Source organism: Podarcis erhardii, assembly GCF_964252035.2.
Source record: "Podarcis erhardii genome assembly, chromosome: 10".
Classification (NCBI taxonomy): Eukaryota; Metazoa; Chordata; class Lepidosauria; order Squamata; family Lacertidae; genus Podarcis; species Podarcis erhardii.
Window position 1 is genome coordinate 73,573,434 of NC_138500.1, and position 13,002 is coordinate 73,586,435.

A 13,002-nucleotide genomic window follows, 5' to 3' on the forward strand; every position below is an offset into this window, starting at 1 on the left:
ATTCCCGAGTAAAGCTTTGTACACAAGTGTTCCTTAAAATGCTTCCAACCTTCTTTAGTAGTGAAGTGTGTAAAACAGCCGAGTGCTAAACACATTTCCATGGAAATAAGTCCCACTGATTTTTTTAAAATGGGTATTTCAGTTGTAATTGTTTTTGGGATGTTGGTCACCTTTGGAATGCTGTGGGACATCGAACAATTACTTAAAGCTCTAAGTGTGTGTCGTATATATCTTCTTAAACTGTAAGCTTTACAACTGCCAGAAGAAGACTTCTACAGATTCCTGAGAGATGTGCGTAATACCTATTAACTGCAGAGGTATCGTGTGCATTTTAACTAATCTTTTTATATAGATCTTTTTATAAGTTGCTAAATAGCGTTGTTAAATAAATTAAAATTCTGTGGCCAGATTCCCCCCAAAATTAATTCCACTGTGTATGAACACGTGTGTGTGATGAGGTCTCGCATTCCCGAATGAGTAAGTTCTGGTCTCTTCCAGACGTCCTTTTTTTTATCTGCATGGGGTACTATCCCACTGGGACATTGGGATAAAAAGCCACATTGAAATGAAGGGAAAACTCTTTTGGCACATTAAAACTAGAACTGCAGCCTAGCACCCCTCCCTGTGCCTGTGTAATGAGTGTTTGCGGTTTCTCCTTCCACCTAGAGAGAGCAGGCTCCTGAGTCTGAGCATCCTTCTCTCCTGTTCTGTATGCTGATTCTAAGGCTCTTCTATATCTTGCCCTGAAGCATCCTGTGGGTTCAGTTGATCAATTCCAGGACTCCTGCGTGGCAGTACCATACTTGCCCTTATTGGGAGTGTTTTGAGGAACAAAAGTAAGCCACTACATATATTTGCTGAAATCTTTTGAGAAGGGAGTGGGAGGGGTTGCAGCCTGTTGGAATGCTAGTCAGGTGTGCACAACTTACGTCCTGGGAAATGTTAGTGGAAGAGCAAGAGACTGAAGATAGATAGAACAAAACACTAGAATGGCTTTAATTCTGTATGTGCTAAATTCCTTGATTGAAACAACTGTTGCGGCAGAAAATAAGCAAAGTCCATGTAACTATCTTTTTGCTTAATATTTTTGTATATCACTGTGGGCAAAAGGAACCTTAACTTTTTAATAAATGTATTATTTGAGGTGTTGAACAGCTCTGGCTCGCCTCACACAAACTGTTCTGTAGGACACATCCTACCTGTTCAGCTATTAAATTTTCCAACTGCGACGTGGTAGAAATAAAACTTTTTTGCTTATTGTTTACTTATTTCATGGATGTCATCTTACTTTAATGTTGGACTAAATGTTTAAAAAAACAACAACCAAAGGTGAAATAAATATTCTCTGACATGGCTCACAAAAGAGAACGCAAAACAATAATAATAATTTATTATTTCTTCCCCGCCCATCTGGCTGGGTTTCCTCCTGGGTTTCCTGTTTCTGGGGAAACAGTTGAAATGGCACTGTATCAAGCAGAGCCAGAAAGATAAAATAATAGAAGAGTTGGAAGGGACCATGGGGGTCATCTAGTCCAATCCCTGGCAAGGCATCGAGTTCATGACCCTGAGATTAAGAGTCCCATGCTCTACCAACCAAGCTAAGTCAAGAAGTCAAACATATTAATACTGTAATATGGGAGACTAATTCAGCAACAGCAGGAGACACCAAGGTTGCTTGCACGTGAACCACCCTAATGAAAAGCTCTAGAGAATTCAGCTTGCACAGACCTTGGTTGACCTAATAAACAGTAAGTCAGATGAACAGCCCTTTGTGCAGTATAATTAACAGCAGGCATTGGAGACCAAATGGAGCTACTCAGAAGGCAATTATCCTATTTCAATTATTTAAAGCTCTTTCAAGCACTTTTTCTTAATAATCCTTAACTACTCCAAAGTACGCCATTGTGATTACCTCTGTATTACTACTAGCTAGATCATTGGGATGGGGGACGGGTTGAGAACAAGTTACTGAAGTCTCTCCAGTCTGTCCAACTATAAGCAGTTACAGATAGGTAGCCGTGTTGGTTATCCAACTATGGTTATCCGTGTTATAGTTATCCAACTATAAGCAGTTAGTCCATCTGCACACATTATTTCTGTTCCAGGGGGTTCTGATTCATACACCCTCCCTTTGATAGATATATGATGAATGGGAGTTGAGGTACCAAAAATCCTACCTTAAAAAACATGCTCTTCCACGCAATAGGGACTGGGTGTATTTATAAATTGGAAAATGTCTGGTCTGGCAGCCTCTTGCCTGTGGTCCTTGCCCCATCTTGCAAATAGCTACAAATATCCTTTAGACCATGACTAAGAAGTTCCCAACAAGGGGACACAAATTCCATTCACAACAATATTAACAGCTCCTACATTCACTCCTCCATCTGCCTGCAGGGATAATGGCAGGATCACCTGAGTCAAGCAAGATCCATTTCCTACTCCCACCTCCCCCTTTTTATAGCCTTTAGAGCAGAGGAAATGTTTTGCCAGTGTGCACCAGGCTAGCTAAAAATGGCTCTCTTCCTGGTCATCTGATATTTCTAGGTAAGCAGTACAGCTTGACAGCTGCCATTTATATATTAATTTGGCCTATTACTGTGTGCAGCTGTTGACTTGCACCATGATTTGGCTTAACCAGCGAGGAAACCTGACAACAGGATTGAAACTGTTTTGCCTGTTGCAGCATGCTTTACGTGCAATAGGATGATGAAATCAAAATCAAAATTTGCAGGGAGCAGATCATCATTTTCTCAGTCCCAGTTCCTTGTATACAAATAAAAAAGCATAGAAGCCACAGAGCAGTTATAAAACACTCATCACACAAGGTTTGTTATGTAAAAAAAGGAACATAAAAGTAGTTTTGAGGTGTGCTTTTTTAAACCCTCTTGCTTCACGAGTGTCAACCATGAAGAAAATGAATGAGGAGATTAAACCATTTCATTAGTCCCGCATGCCGATGGTAAATCAGACACTTGGAGTATTTAAAAAGAGGCTATCAGAGGTTTGCCATATGCAAAGAATACCCAAGAACTGTCCTGTGGCCTTGGTGGAATTAACAGCCCCCCCCCCAACCACCTTGTGAGCAAAAAGGGGTTGACGGTCAACAGGCCACCATAAAGTTACCCCCTAACCTGGACTGTAGCCCGATGGGCTGCATTTACTAGGAACACCTGTTCCACTGATTTTCTATCACAGTATCACATCTTACTGATAAAGGAAACCTAGACCAGGGATAACATCATTAAATGGATATCTCTCCTTTACATTTGGAGCTGAACTGGGGAAGAGGCATCGCAGAGCAAAAGGGGAATTAGGGATCCCACAAGATGATCAAACCTCTCCATTCTGAAGGAAATCAGCCCTGAGGGTGCTCACTGGAAGGACAGATCCTGAAGCTGAGGCTCCAGTACTTTGGCCCCCTCATGAGAAGAGAAGACTCCCTGGAAAAGACCCTGATGTTGGGAAAGATGGAAGGCCCAAGGAGAAGGGGACGACAGAGGACAAGATGGTGGGACAGTGTTCTCGAAGCTGCTAACGTGAGTTTGACCAAACTGCAGGAGGCAGTGGAAGACAGGAGTGCCTGGCGTGCTCTGGTCCATGGGGTCACGAAGAGTTGGACACGACTAAACAACAGTTTTTAACAACATCAGCTCCACACCGAGGCCCCTCCCTTCACTTAAGACATACACCATGGCTACTTTGTTCCATCTTAACAAGTAGGCTCTGTTAATTATCACTGAAAGATGTTAGTAGAGTGCACACACAAGTTTACCAGAAAAATTTCATTTAGGGTATCTGTGGCTAGGTGGGATTTGCTTTGTGGATCCTCAAAGCCAAGATACTCTTTTAGCTTTTGAGACACATAGACCCCTTCTTGTCTAAAAACATCTCATATAACCAGGACAGCAGCCTTATTCTCTTGGGTTGTTTCCTGTGATACTTTTTGGCCCATCTTCTTGTCAAGGGTGGAGCTTTCACTCAAGATGCCCTCAAAGTAGTATATTTTTCCAGGCTAACATAAGTGGTATTTCCCCATTGTTTTACAGCAAAAAATTCACTAGACACAAAACCTTGCCATGCAAATTAGTCATAGCTTTCTGAGTGCCAGCACAAAACTGGGTGTCCCCTGCTCCACCTCAGCTAACAGAAAGCAGTTGAATGGGCTGGGTCATTTTCATTTCTGAAGTGCCAATACTTCCTTTCCATTTTCCATTCCCTTTGCTGCTAACATTGGCAGTGGCAAATTTACCACACCCTAGTGTTTAGAAGTCCAAACTAGGGAGGGTGGAAGAATATGACTGTTTCAAAGCAGCCATCCACTTTTCTGTTGTGAGGGTAGTTCCATTTCATTGGGCTGGCCCGTCAAACACACAATGCTTTATTCAAACCAGAACACTTAAGATCACCAGAAGTTATTTAAAGCTTTATTGCTTGCAATTTTACACAGTTACTTGGGTGTAAACCCCAAGAAATCAGTTGGACTTCCTTTTGGAAGATTTCAAAACTAGGGTGACAAGAAACATCTGAGTTAAAGACTACTACACTGACGTCTGGGACGCGGGTGGTGCTGTGGGTTAAAACCACTGAGCCTAGGGCTTGCTGATCAGAAGGTTGGCGGTTCGAATTCCCGAGACGGGGTGAGCTCCTGTTGCTCGGTCCCTGTTCCTGCCCACCTAGCAGTTCGAAAGCACCTCAAAGTGCAAGTAGATAAATAGGTACCGCTCCAGCGGGAAGGTAAACGGCGTTTCCATGCGCTGCTCTGGTTTCGCCAGAAGCGGCTTAGTCATGCGCACCAACCCCTCTCGCTCTCCAGGCTTCAGGAAGCTCTGTGCAACCCTCGGGAGACCGGCGCGACTTCGTGCCGGTCTCCCGAGGGCTGCGCAGAGCTGCCTGCATTCTGAAGCCTTGGGCTCCCTAGGATTGCGGATAGCAGGCTGTTCTTGGGGCTGGGGTCGGGGGAAGTTCAGGCTTCCCCTGCGCCAGCCCCGCACCTGGGGGGGGGGGGGAATAAAACTTTTTTTCTTTATTTCCCCCCCAAAAAACTAGGTGCCTCCTATGGGGCGGTTCACCCTATGGGGCGAAAAATACGGTACTTGCATCAGATAAATTCATTGCTTAGCTTCACTATACCTATTCCTGTTAGTAACAATACCAACAACAGCACAATAGCTATGTGATGCATGATGCAGGACTAATGCACTTGTTACCCATCCACGTTCCAGTCATTTCCTCACAGTAAGTGTCCTTTCCTGTGGTGTAACTCACAATACACCATGGCCACACAGGCCTTGTTTACATTTACATAATCGTGGAAGTGCACCCCTCCTGCCGTGTGGGCCAAACAAGCCATGCTATGGAAAACTGGACTCTTTTTATTCAAACAAACCCATTGAAATAAACTGGAAATGAGGAAGCTTAAAAGGAAGCAACTGAGACATCACCAGCTAGTTAAAGCAGCTTGCTAGAGCATGTTAGAATCACCAGCCAATGATAACCAGTGGACAAATATACTGAATGAATGAGTTAAGATAGCACTGGACCATCCCCAAGTGATTTGCCATTGCTTTTCCGCAAGCTAAGCTTTTTAAAATTGAGGCTCCTGTCTAAGCAATATATAAGATTTCAAAGAGGGCTTCTGCACCCCACATATTGATTTCCTGGCCCAGATCTACACAACTTTCACAGGCACAGAGGTCTCTGTTAGCAAATATTTCTCTAGTTAGTGTTCAATGTGAGCGTTCCACTGCATATTTGCTGATTTGCACTATCAATTAAATTATCAGAAAGGGTCAGTTGCACATAACTTCTTGGGCGTCTGGACAAGAGAAAGCTTTAGAAAGATTTGTGCTGCATAAAAACAAGAAAAGGCTGATCTTTACAGTTAAGGGCAAAAAAGGGTTATTGAAAACCTTGTATATAACTTTTGCAAAGAAAAGATTATATTCCAGAATCTTTTTTACTTCTCTCAACAGGTATTTATTTATCTAGCATGGCAATACATATGTTTATGCTGACTACTTTGTACACACACATCCAAATAAAATATCATTTATAGCACCCATTTATGCTAACTGCTTGGCTGAATCATGAGTGTTTTGTATTATTATTCCCTCCCTCAATCCCGTAGAAATAATAAAAGAATATTCTTCTAACCAGCAAATGATGATGATGATGATCATCCAACTTCCATTTACAACAGCATTAAGAAATGAGAAGTTGATGTTGCTCATATGCGCATTCACTTAATGTTTGTGCATTTGCACTCGCCCTTCTTTGATTCTCTAGTCACAATTTTACCCCTTGTATTTTATTGCGACCGGTGCGTGCCATTATACAAGGTTTGCAGTGTTTTTTATGCAAATGTGAGGCTGCTGGCAGGTGATCTCCTTAATTCATAAATACATTTATTCACAATTAATGACAAAGTAATTGTTCTACCAGGCATGCTATCTGCATTTATTCAAAAGAGCCCAGACACCAAGGTGGCCATGAACAAATTTGTGGCGTCCATGTTATTAAGGAGTCAGTCAGTCCACACCTGTATATACTGTATTGGCAAATCTCTTTGGATTAAACAGATACCACAATCTGATAAAAATTTTGACAACTGTAAATAAATGTGTGTGAAGAAGTGCATACTTCCAAGGATCAGCACTGGTTTATGAAATCAAACTGAGGGCCAGTCTATACATGCAAATAAATTACATGATAGAGGGTTCTATTTTATGATACAATCACTTGCTTGAATGTCCCCCATGGTGGTTGTTTTTAAAAAAAGATTCCTTGCAAACAAAAAGCTAGCATGTCAGGAAGCAGGCAAGGCCAATCTGCACATTCAGCTATATATTGTTGTACAGTTTTCAACAACAGCTCATAACAGCTGAGCACACACCAAACACCCAACTTTAAAACTCCTGCAAAGGTCTCTGGATTACTATTTTCAAACTTTTGAGGTACTAAATTTGAAAAGAAATGTTTACATTGTAGATGTCAGACAACATCTCCAAATGTTTGCCACATCATCATTTTATGCAGTTACTAAATTAGTCGTACTATTTCAGGGTGATGGTGAAGTGGAAAGAGAGAGACACTCACACACACAACACAAGAGTCAGGTGTATTCTGCTGAAAGCATCAGCAACCATTTTTTGACCGGCTAATCTGAATTTTATAAGTTTTTAAAAAGTCAATACAAGTTGTGTTTTACAAAAAACCAAGTACTATATAAATATCTGTCAATATGTTATATTATGGTCAAATATACTTAAAAGGCAAGATTCCATATCTGAATTCAATACTGTAAAATAAAGTGAATTCGCTAATGCTCCTTTTGGTATAAATTTAAAGAACACTTCCATTGCTGCATCAAGTGAGAGAGAGAAAATGGATCTTTCCAAAGGCTGTTCCTCAGTCTCAAAATTTTAAAATGTTATTAAAATCCTATTTTAATGCTGGAAAAGGGACAGCTCAGAGATTTTTCTTAATGATGAAAAAAATCTCAATTTTTATAACTCATTCCTAATGTAAGAATGCAGGCATCACTTGGGGGGGGGGAGGCACAAGTCATTTATACGATCAGTCTGACTTCTCCAGTAACCAGCTGGTTTTCAAACTGGAATTCCTCTCTTTTTAAAAAAAGTAATCAACTTACACTACAATATAAAATTCTGATTTGTATGTACTCAATACATTTTTTTCTTTTAATAAAAATTGTATAAAAATAAGACAAGAAGATTCTGATTTTTTGGATTATATGAACACTGGTTTAGCCACCAATGAATACTCTAGTTATTTACTTTTGAGCAATTTGTTCAAACGGGAAACCAGGATTTCCAGGATTAGTTTTTTGCCCTGCTGAAATATATACAATGGATGCCAATTCCAGAGGCCTCTAGTTGAATGGTTTTCTTTTCTTTTTGTACTACTTGAAGAAAAGTATGAACAGAGCTTTCTTTAAGATGGCACGCGCCCGTCTGCTGTACAGCTCCCTCTCTCCCCCTGCCACCACCCCGCCATCACCGCTTGCCCACCCACCCGCTTGCCCCCCCTGCACCGTTGCCACTTCCTTCTCGCCACCTCCTCCCGAGGCTGCAGGCATGGCTCCCAGAGGTGCTTTGGCACAATGCTTACAATCGCCAAAGTGCCTTCCAGGAAGGTGCCTGGCGAACATAAAAAGGTCGCCCCAGAGTAGAGGTGCTTTGGCACAACCTTTTTACAATTGGGAAGCAGCTTCCTAGAAGGCGCTCTGGCTCCAGCCTTGGGAAGCGGTGGCCGAGGAGGAAGGAAGAGAGTGGGTGGGTGGGCAAGTGGTGGTGGAGAGGGGGCATGGGACGTACCGGCACCTATATTTCTTTTTTTAAAAAAACACTGAGTAAGAGAAATACAGATATATGATATGGCACAGCTCTGTGAAGGAACATTACAGCAGCAGAGTCGTATTAAATATACTTGAAACATGTCACAAGTTTCAACACAAGAGAAAAAATATACACAGGAGGGAAATATACATATTTCCCCCACTGGTGTGGATCTTATGGCAACTTTAGAATTGGCACCTCTTCTTATTGTCTCCCAGGAAAATATCACTTCTAACAAACAGAAGCAAAAGCGACCTTCAATTACATGATGTGGTGTCTCCATCGCATCTAAGAGTGGCACTCGGAGGACTACCCGAAAGCAGAAGCATCCAGCGGCGACACAGTCACACATTTGAATCCTCATCAGTTATGCTGGCACTAGGGGAGCAAGCAGCAAAGTCTTTGAACATTTCATCTTCTTTTAACATGTACTGGAAACAGAAGAAAGGCAAGAATTGGGGAACACTGACTGAAACTCAAGAGCCAAAAAACATCAATGAATTGCACATCTAGCAGCAGGCAGACAGGAGGGCACCGTTCTCTGAGGGCAATGAGGGAGACCTGGGTTACACGACACACTGAAAGCACATGCTCTGCGTGGACAGTCTCAGGCAAGAGCAGCGAGAAGGTCCCAGACAAAAGGGGTGCTGCCAAAGAGACAAACAACCTAGATCCGTAGTGTCCAATTCTTTTCAAAGAGGGCCAGATTTGATGAAGTGGAGGGCCGACCAAAGGGCCAACCAAACTTATTGACCTTTTTTTTTAAGGATTGAAGTTGTTGAGCTTTTTCCCCTGATTTTACCCCAAAGTCGTTGACCGTTTTTTAGGCTTGAAGAGATGGAACAATGGTTTGGTGCAGTTTAAGATAGCTGGATTTCACTGCCAGTCAAAGTATAGTGGACAATTGTGGACTACAGTGGTACCTCGGGCTACTAACTTAATTCATTCTGGAGGTCTGTTCTTAACCCAAAACTGTTCTTAACCTGAGGCACTCTTTTGCCTGTTCTTAACCTGAGGCACTCTTTAAATTTGCAGTGAATATTTGCCTCACCAGTGCATTATATAGTGTGTGTGTGTGTGTGTGTGTGTGTGTGTGTGTGTGTGTGTCTGTCTGTCTGTCTGTCTGTCTGTCTGTGTGTCTGTGTGTCTGTGTGTCTGTGTATTCAGTGATGGAACTTGGCAGGATGTGGTTTTTGATGACAAGTACAGATGCTACACAGAAGCACAAAGAAGAGAACACTGAGAAGTATATGAGTTCTCCAACAGCCTTGGCTCTCTCTTTCCTAAAAAGGACACTTCTGTACCTCAAAGAACTAGTGGAATGCCTTAAGATACAGAAATGGATAATCAGCACCTTAAGGGTAAAGGATGTCTGCTCTATATCTGAATAAGTATGGTTATTAGCCAGCACTAAGCTGGTACTAACGGGGCTTTATCTGGGGATGATCATCTTGCTGCATTTTATTCTTAAATATTTTAGATTATGAACTGGTCTGAGAGAAACTCATAGCACAAACATGTGGATTTCCAGAGAGGTGGTGGCCAGTGCACTCCTCCTCCTTGAGCCTAAACTCAGGCTCAATGTCTGTTCCATGCGCTGTAAATCCAAGAACAAACCTTGGTTGCAGGTCATGGTTTGTCTAGAGAGGGGCAAACTACAAACGCAGGTCTGGACAACAAGCTAAGCCAAACTATGACTTGGCGTGCAGCAGTGCCACAGCAGCTGCAGAACCAGAGGAAGAGCAAAGCAGCAGTGATCTCCTCCCCAGGAGTCTTCATGCGTTTGCACTAGGCAGTTGTTTATCCTAGTGTTATGCAGTAACCAGTTTACAATCTTTTTTTGAAATATATATATATATGTTAGCATGCACTGAGCTTTGGGGTGGGACAGATACATAAAATGGAAATAAATCATTTTCACTGGGCATATGCTTTTGTAAAAGATACATTAATAATGACACGAATGAAGGCAGCTTTGAAGTTGTCTGCTTATACACTCCTTATTTCTCATATTCTGGAACCAAACTCAGGATACTGTGGATGGACTGTGTGTCTACATGTCCATCTGACAGCATACTCCAGCATGCATCATTGCAAAGCATTCTGGTGTGTACTCCTGACTCAGATGCATTTTCCCCAACTTGGCCGGGCACCATTAGACTCTATGCTAAATGGATTGTTCAAAGGAGATTGTTCAAAAATCAGTCTATCATTAAGATGCAATCTCCAAGCCACCAACTAAACACCTTTGCCGTGTACCCTACTACTGACAATCTCTGTATTGGTTCTAAAGTAAGACTAGTAACATTTTAGGGTGTGTCCATTATATTAATAAGGGCTTACAGTCAAATTGTTGATGCCTTCAGAAAATGCCCCTATTTGCCTCACGGTACCTTCTGAATCTTCCATCTACAAGAAAGAAATAGTTAATGTAATAATTCATGTAAATTCTTCCCTTTTCATACAAGTGTATTAACACATACAAACATAACATTAGGCTATAGCAGCACCCTAGAAAAGAACTAGTCAGTTGAACACTTTATTGTAATGTCAGGCAATGTTTGGATAAGGAGGTGAGGCTAAGAGAAGACTCTGGGAGAGTGTGCAGAGTACTAGCATCAGCCTAGTTGGTAGCTCAGCTGCATCGGCCAACTCCACAGTCTCTGCTCCTATTGGAGAAACCAGATAGTTGAACACAAGTTTATGGCCTTGCCTTTGACCGCTCAGATGTTAAACAAACAAAGAACTCAACAGATGCAGCAGCAGCAGCAGCAGTGCAGGCCAACAAGGAAGACAGAGACCAAGAAAATACTGTACCTAGTTGTTTAATAATTTCACATTAAGGGCACCCCACAAAAAACTTATGCAGAAGCAAGCACTGATAAGGGAAAAGAAACCATCTGCACCACAGTACCTTTTATAAGCTTTGAGGGAGAGACGGGGAGCTGAAGAAAAGAGATGACTGCTGCAAGGGGAGGAAGGCTAAGTGTCAGAATGTCATGAGCAAGAGGTGAGCAGGAAAATGCCACAAAGGTTGAAGGTGGAGCTTGCGGAACTGCATAGGGGGAAAAGGGCATGCAAGTTCAACTAGAGGATGAGCCGACATGAGAGGAAGTATGGTGATGTGGACAGAATATAGGACTAGGACTGGAAAGACCTGGCTTCAAATTGCTGCTCAGTCATAAAGTTCTCTGGGTAGCCTCAAACCACTCAGTCTCTGTCACAGCTGTCATGAGGGTAAAATGGAACACTTCCCCCACAAAAAATGCACACACCTCTGTGGTCCTTAGCAAAAAGAGAGACCATTAATGTAAAGAAAGAACTCTCAATTACGCCAATAAATCTGACTGTGGAGAAAACTGAAATTCAGGTTTCTCTTGTTGGTTGATAGCTAAAATCTAGATGCCCCTAAAGAAGCCCTGAACAGATTTATCAAGGGTTAGATAACAGTTTTTAAGTACTAGTACATTACAAGACTGCTAAACACAAACTGCAGAATATGAAAATATCGGGGGGGGGGGGGGAGAGAACATGCATACGGGAAAAACAATTGTTTGAACTTACTGCAACAACCATTACCTGCTCCAGTCTGTCCAGATCGTCCTCATCATACACTCTGATATCTAAAGCTGGCTTCGTCCCTTTCTTTGACCCCAGTCCAGATGCCTCTCCCAAATCCATCGAACAAACATACTCTTCCCCATCTTCCTGCTTCTTCTTCCTTAAATTTCCAAAATTACTAAAAGCAAGTTTCTTTGGCTGAAAAATACAGACCAAAAAAACTGCTATGAAGTCAACAACCAGATAATTTATTTTCCTGATGACATATCTAAAATCTTTAAAAATCTATAATAAAGGCACCAAAACAATCAAGAATTCCTCAAACATATATTCTCACAGAAAGCTGGTTGGGAAAATTGGAGCAAAATTTCCACATAAAACAGAATATAGGATAAAAAAATTAATCTATCATGTTAATTAAGAAGATCCATATTTGACAATTTTGGTTTTGTGTGTGTGGGTAATTCACTGTTTGTATGTTTAGTTTTATTTGTACTTAAGCTCAAATATCTGAGCTTATGAGACTTCAAAAAAAGAGTTTTTTTCCCTAAAGGAGGTTACAAAAAACATTTGATGAAAACTAATTTAAAAATCTATATTTGTAAAATGAGGCTTGTAAAATGCCTACTGACAGTTTTCTGCATGGGGTCATATCCGCCTCTGGCCTCCCAGGAGAAGCTACTTAAAGAGGTGGTTGCTGTTTTTCTTTCATGGACAATGATGCACCACCTTTGACTAACGCAGCAGATGGGCTACTAAAGATTTTGTTAAATAGGTTACTTACTTCTGTAAACTTGTTTTTATCTTTCAGTTTTCAGTGAAATTTGAAGTACCTGACAAACCTTGCAAGCACCACTGAGACATTTTTAAAAAAATGCATTGCAAGAGGCCGACATAATTCATATCAGTAATTTTTATAGTGACTAATGTAAGCCGTTATCAAAGGCCTATAAAACACACTCTTAAGTGGCATGAATAACCTGCTATAGAAAGAAAGAAAGAAAGAAAGAAAGAAAGAAAGAAAGAAAGAAAGAAAGAAAGAAAGGTATAAAAAATAAAATAACTGTTAACATAGTTTTGTAGA

General features: G+C 41.4%; 1 protein-coding gene and 1 long non-coding RNA gene across 22 annotated transcripts in view; both read right to left on the bottom strand.

Annotated features, from left to right (window-relative positions):
* Positions 1–132: 132 nt before the first annotated feature.
* On the bottom strand, positions 133–1,963 carry LOC309351513. Its single transcript, XR_014160881.1, has 2 exons — positions 1,466–1,963; positions 133–1,435 (listed from the first exon to the last, which is right to left on the bottom strand). It is a non-coding gene; the product is annotated as an uncharacterized lncRNA (long non-coding RNA).
* Positions 1,964–8,361: 6,398 nt separating this feature from the next.
* Positions 8,362–13,002, bottom strand: part of PPFIBP1 (PPFIA binding protein 1) — a 114,977-nt gene continuing 110,336 nt past the window's right edge. For 9 of the 21 annotated variants that reach the window (XM_081879089.1, XM_081879088.1, XM_081879097.1 and 6 more), the window contains 3 exons: positions 11,922–12,116; positions 10,701–10,766; positions 8,362–8,788 (listed from right to left, as the gene is read on the bottom strand). In XM_081879089.1, the coding sequence (XP_081735215.1) occupies positions 8,702–8,788; positions 10,701–10,766; positions 11,922–12,116 (348 nt within the window). In that variant the 3' untranslated portion in view covers positions 8,362–8,701. The other 12 variants (XM_081879103.1, XM_081879102.1, XM_081879100.1 and 9 more) reach the window with 7 other exon arrangements.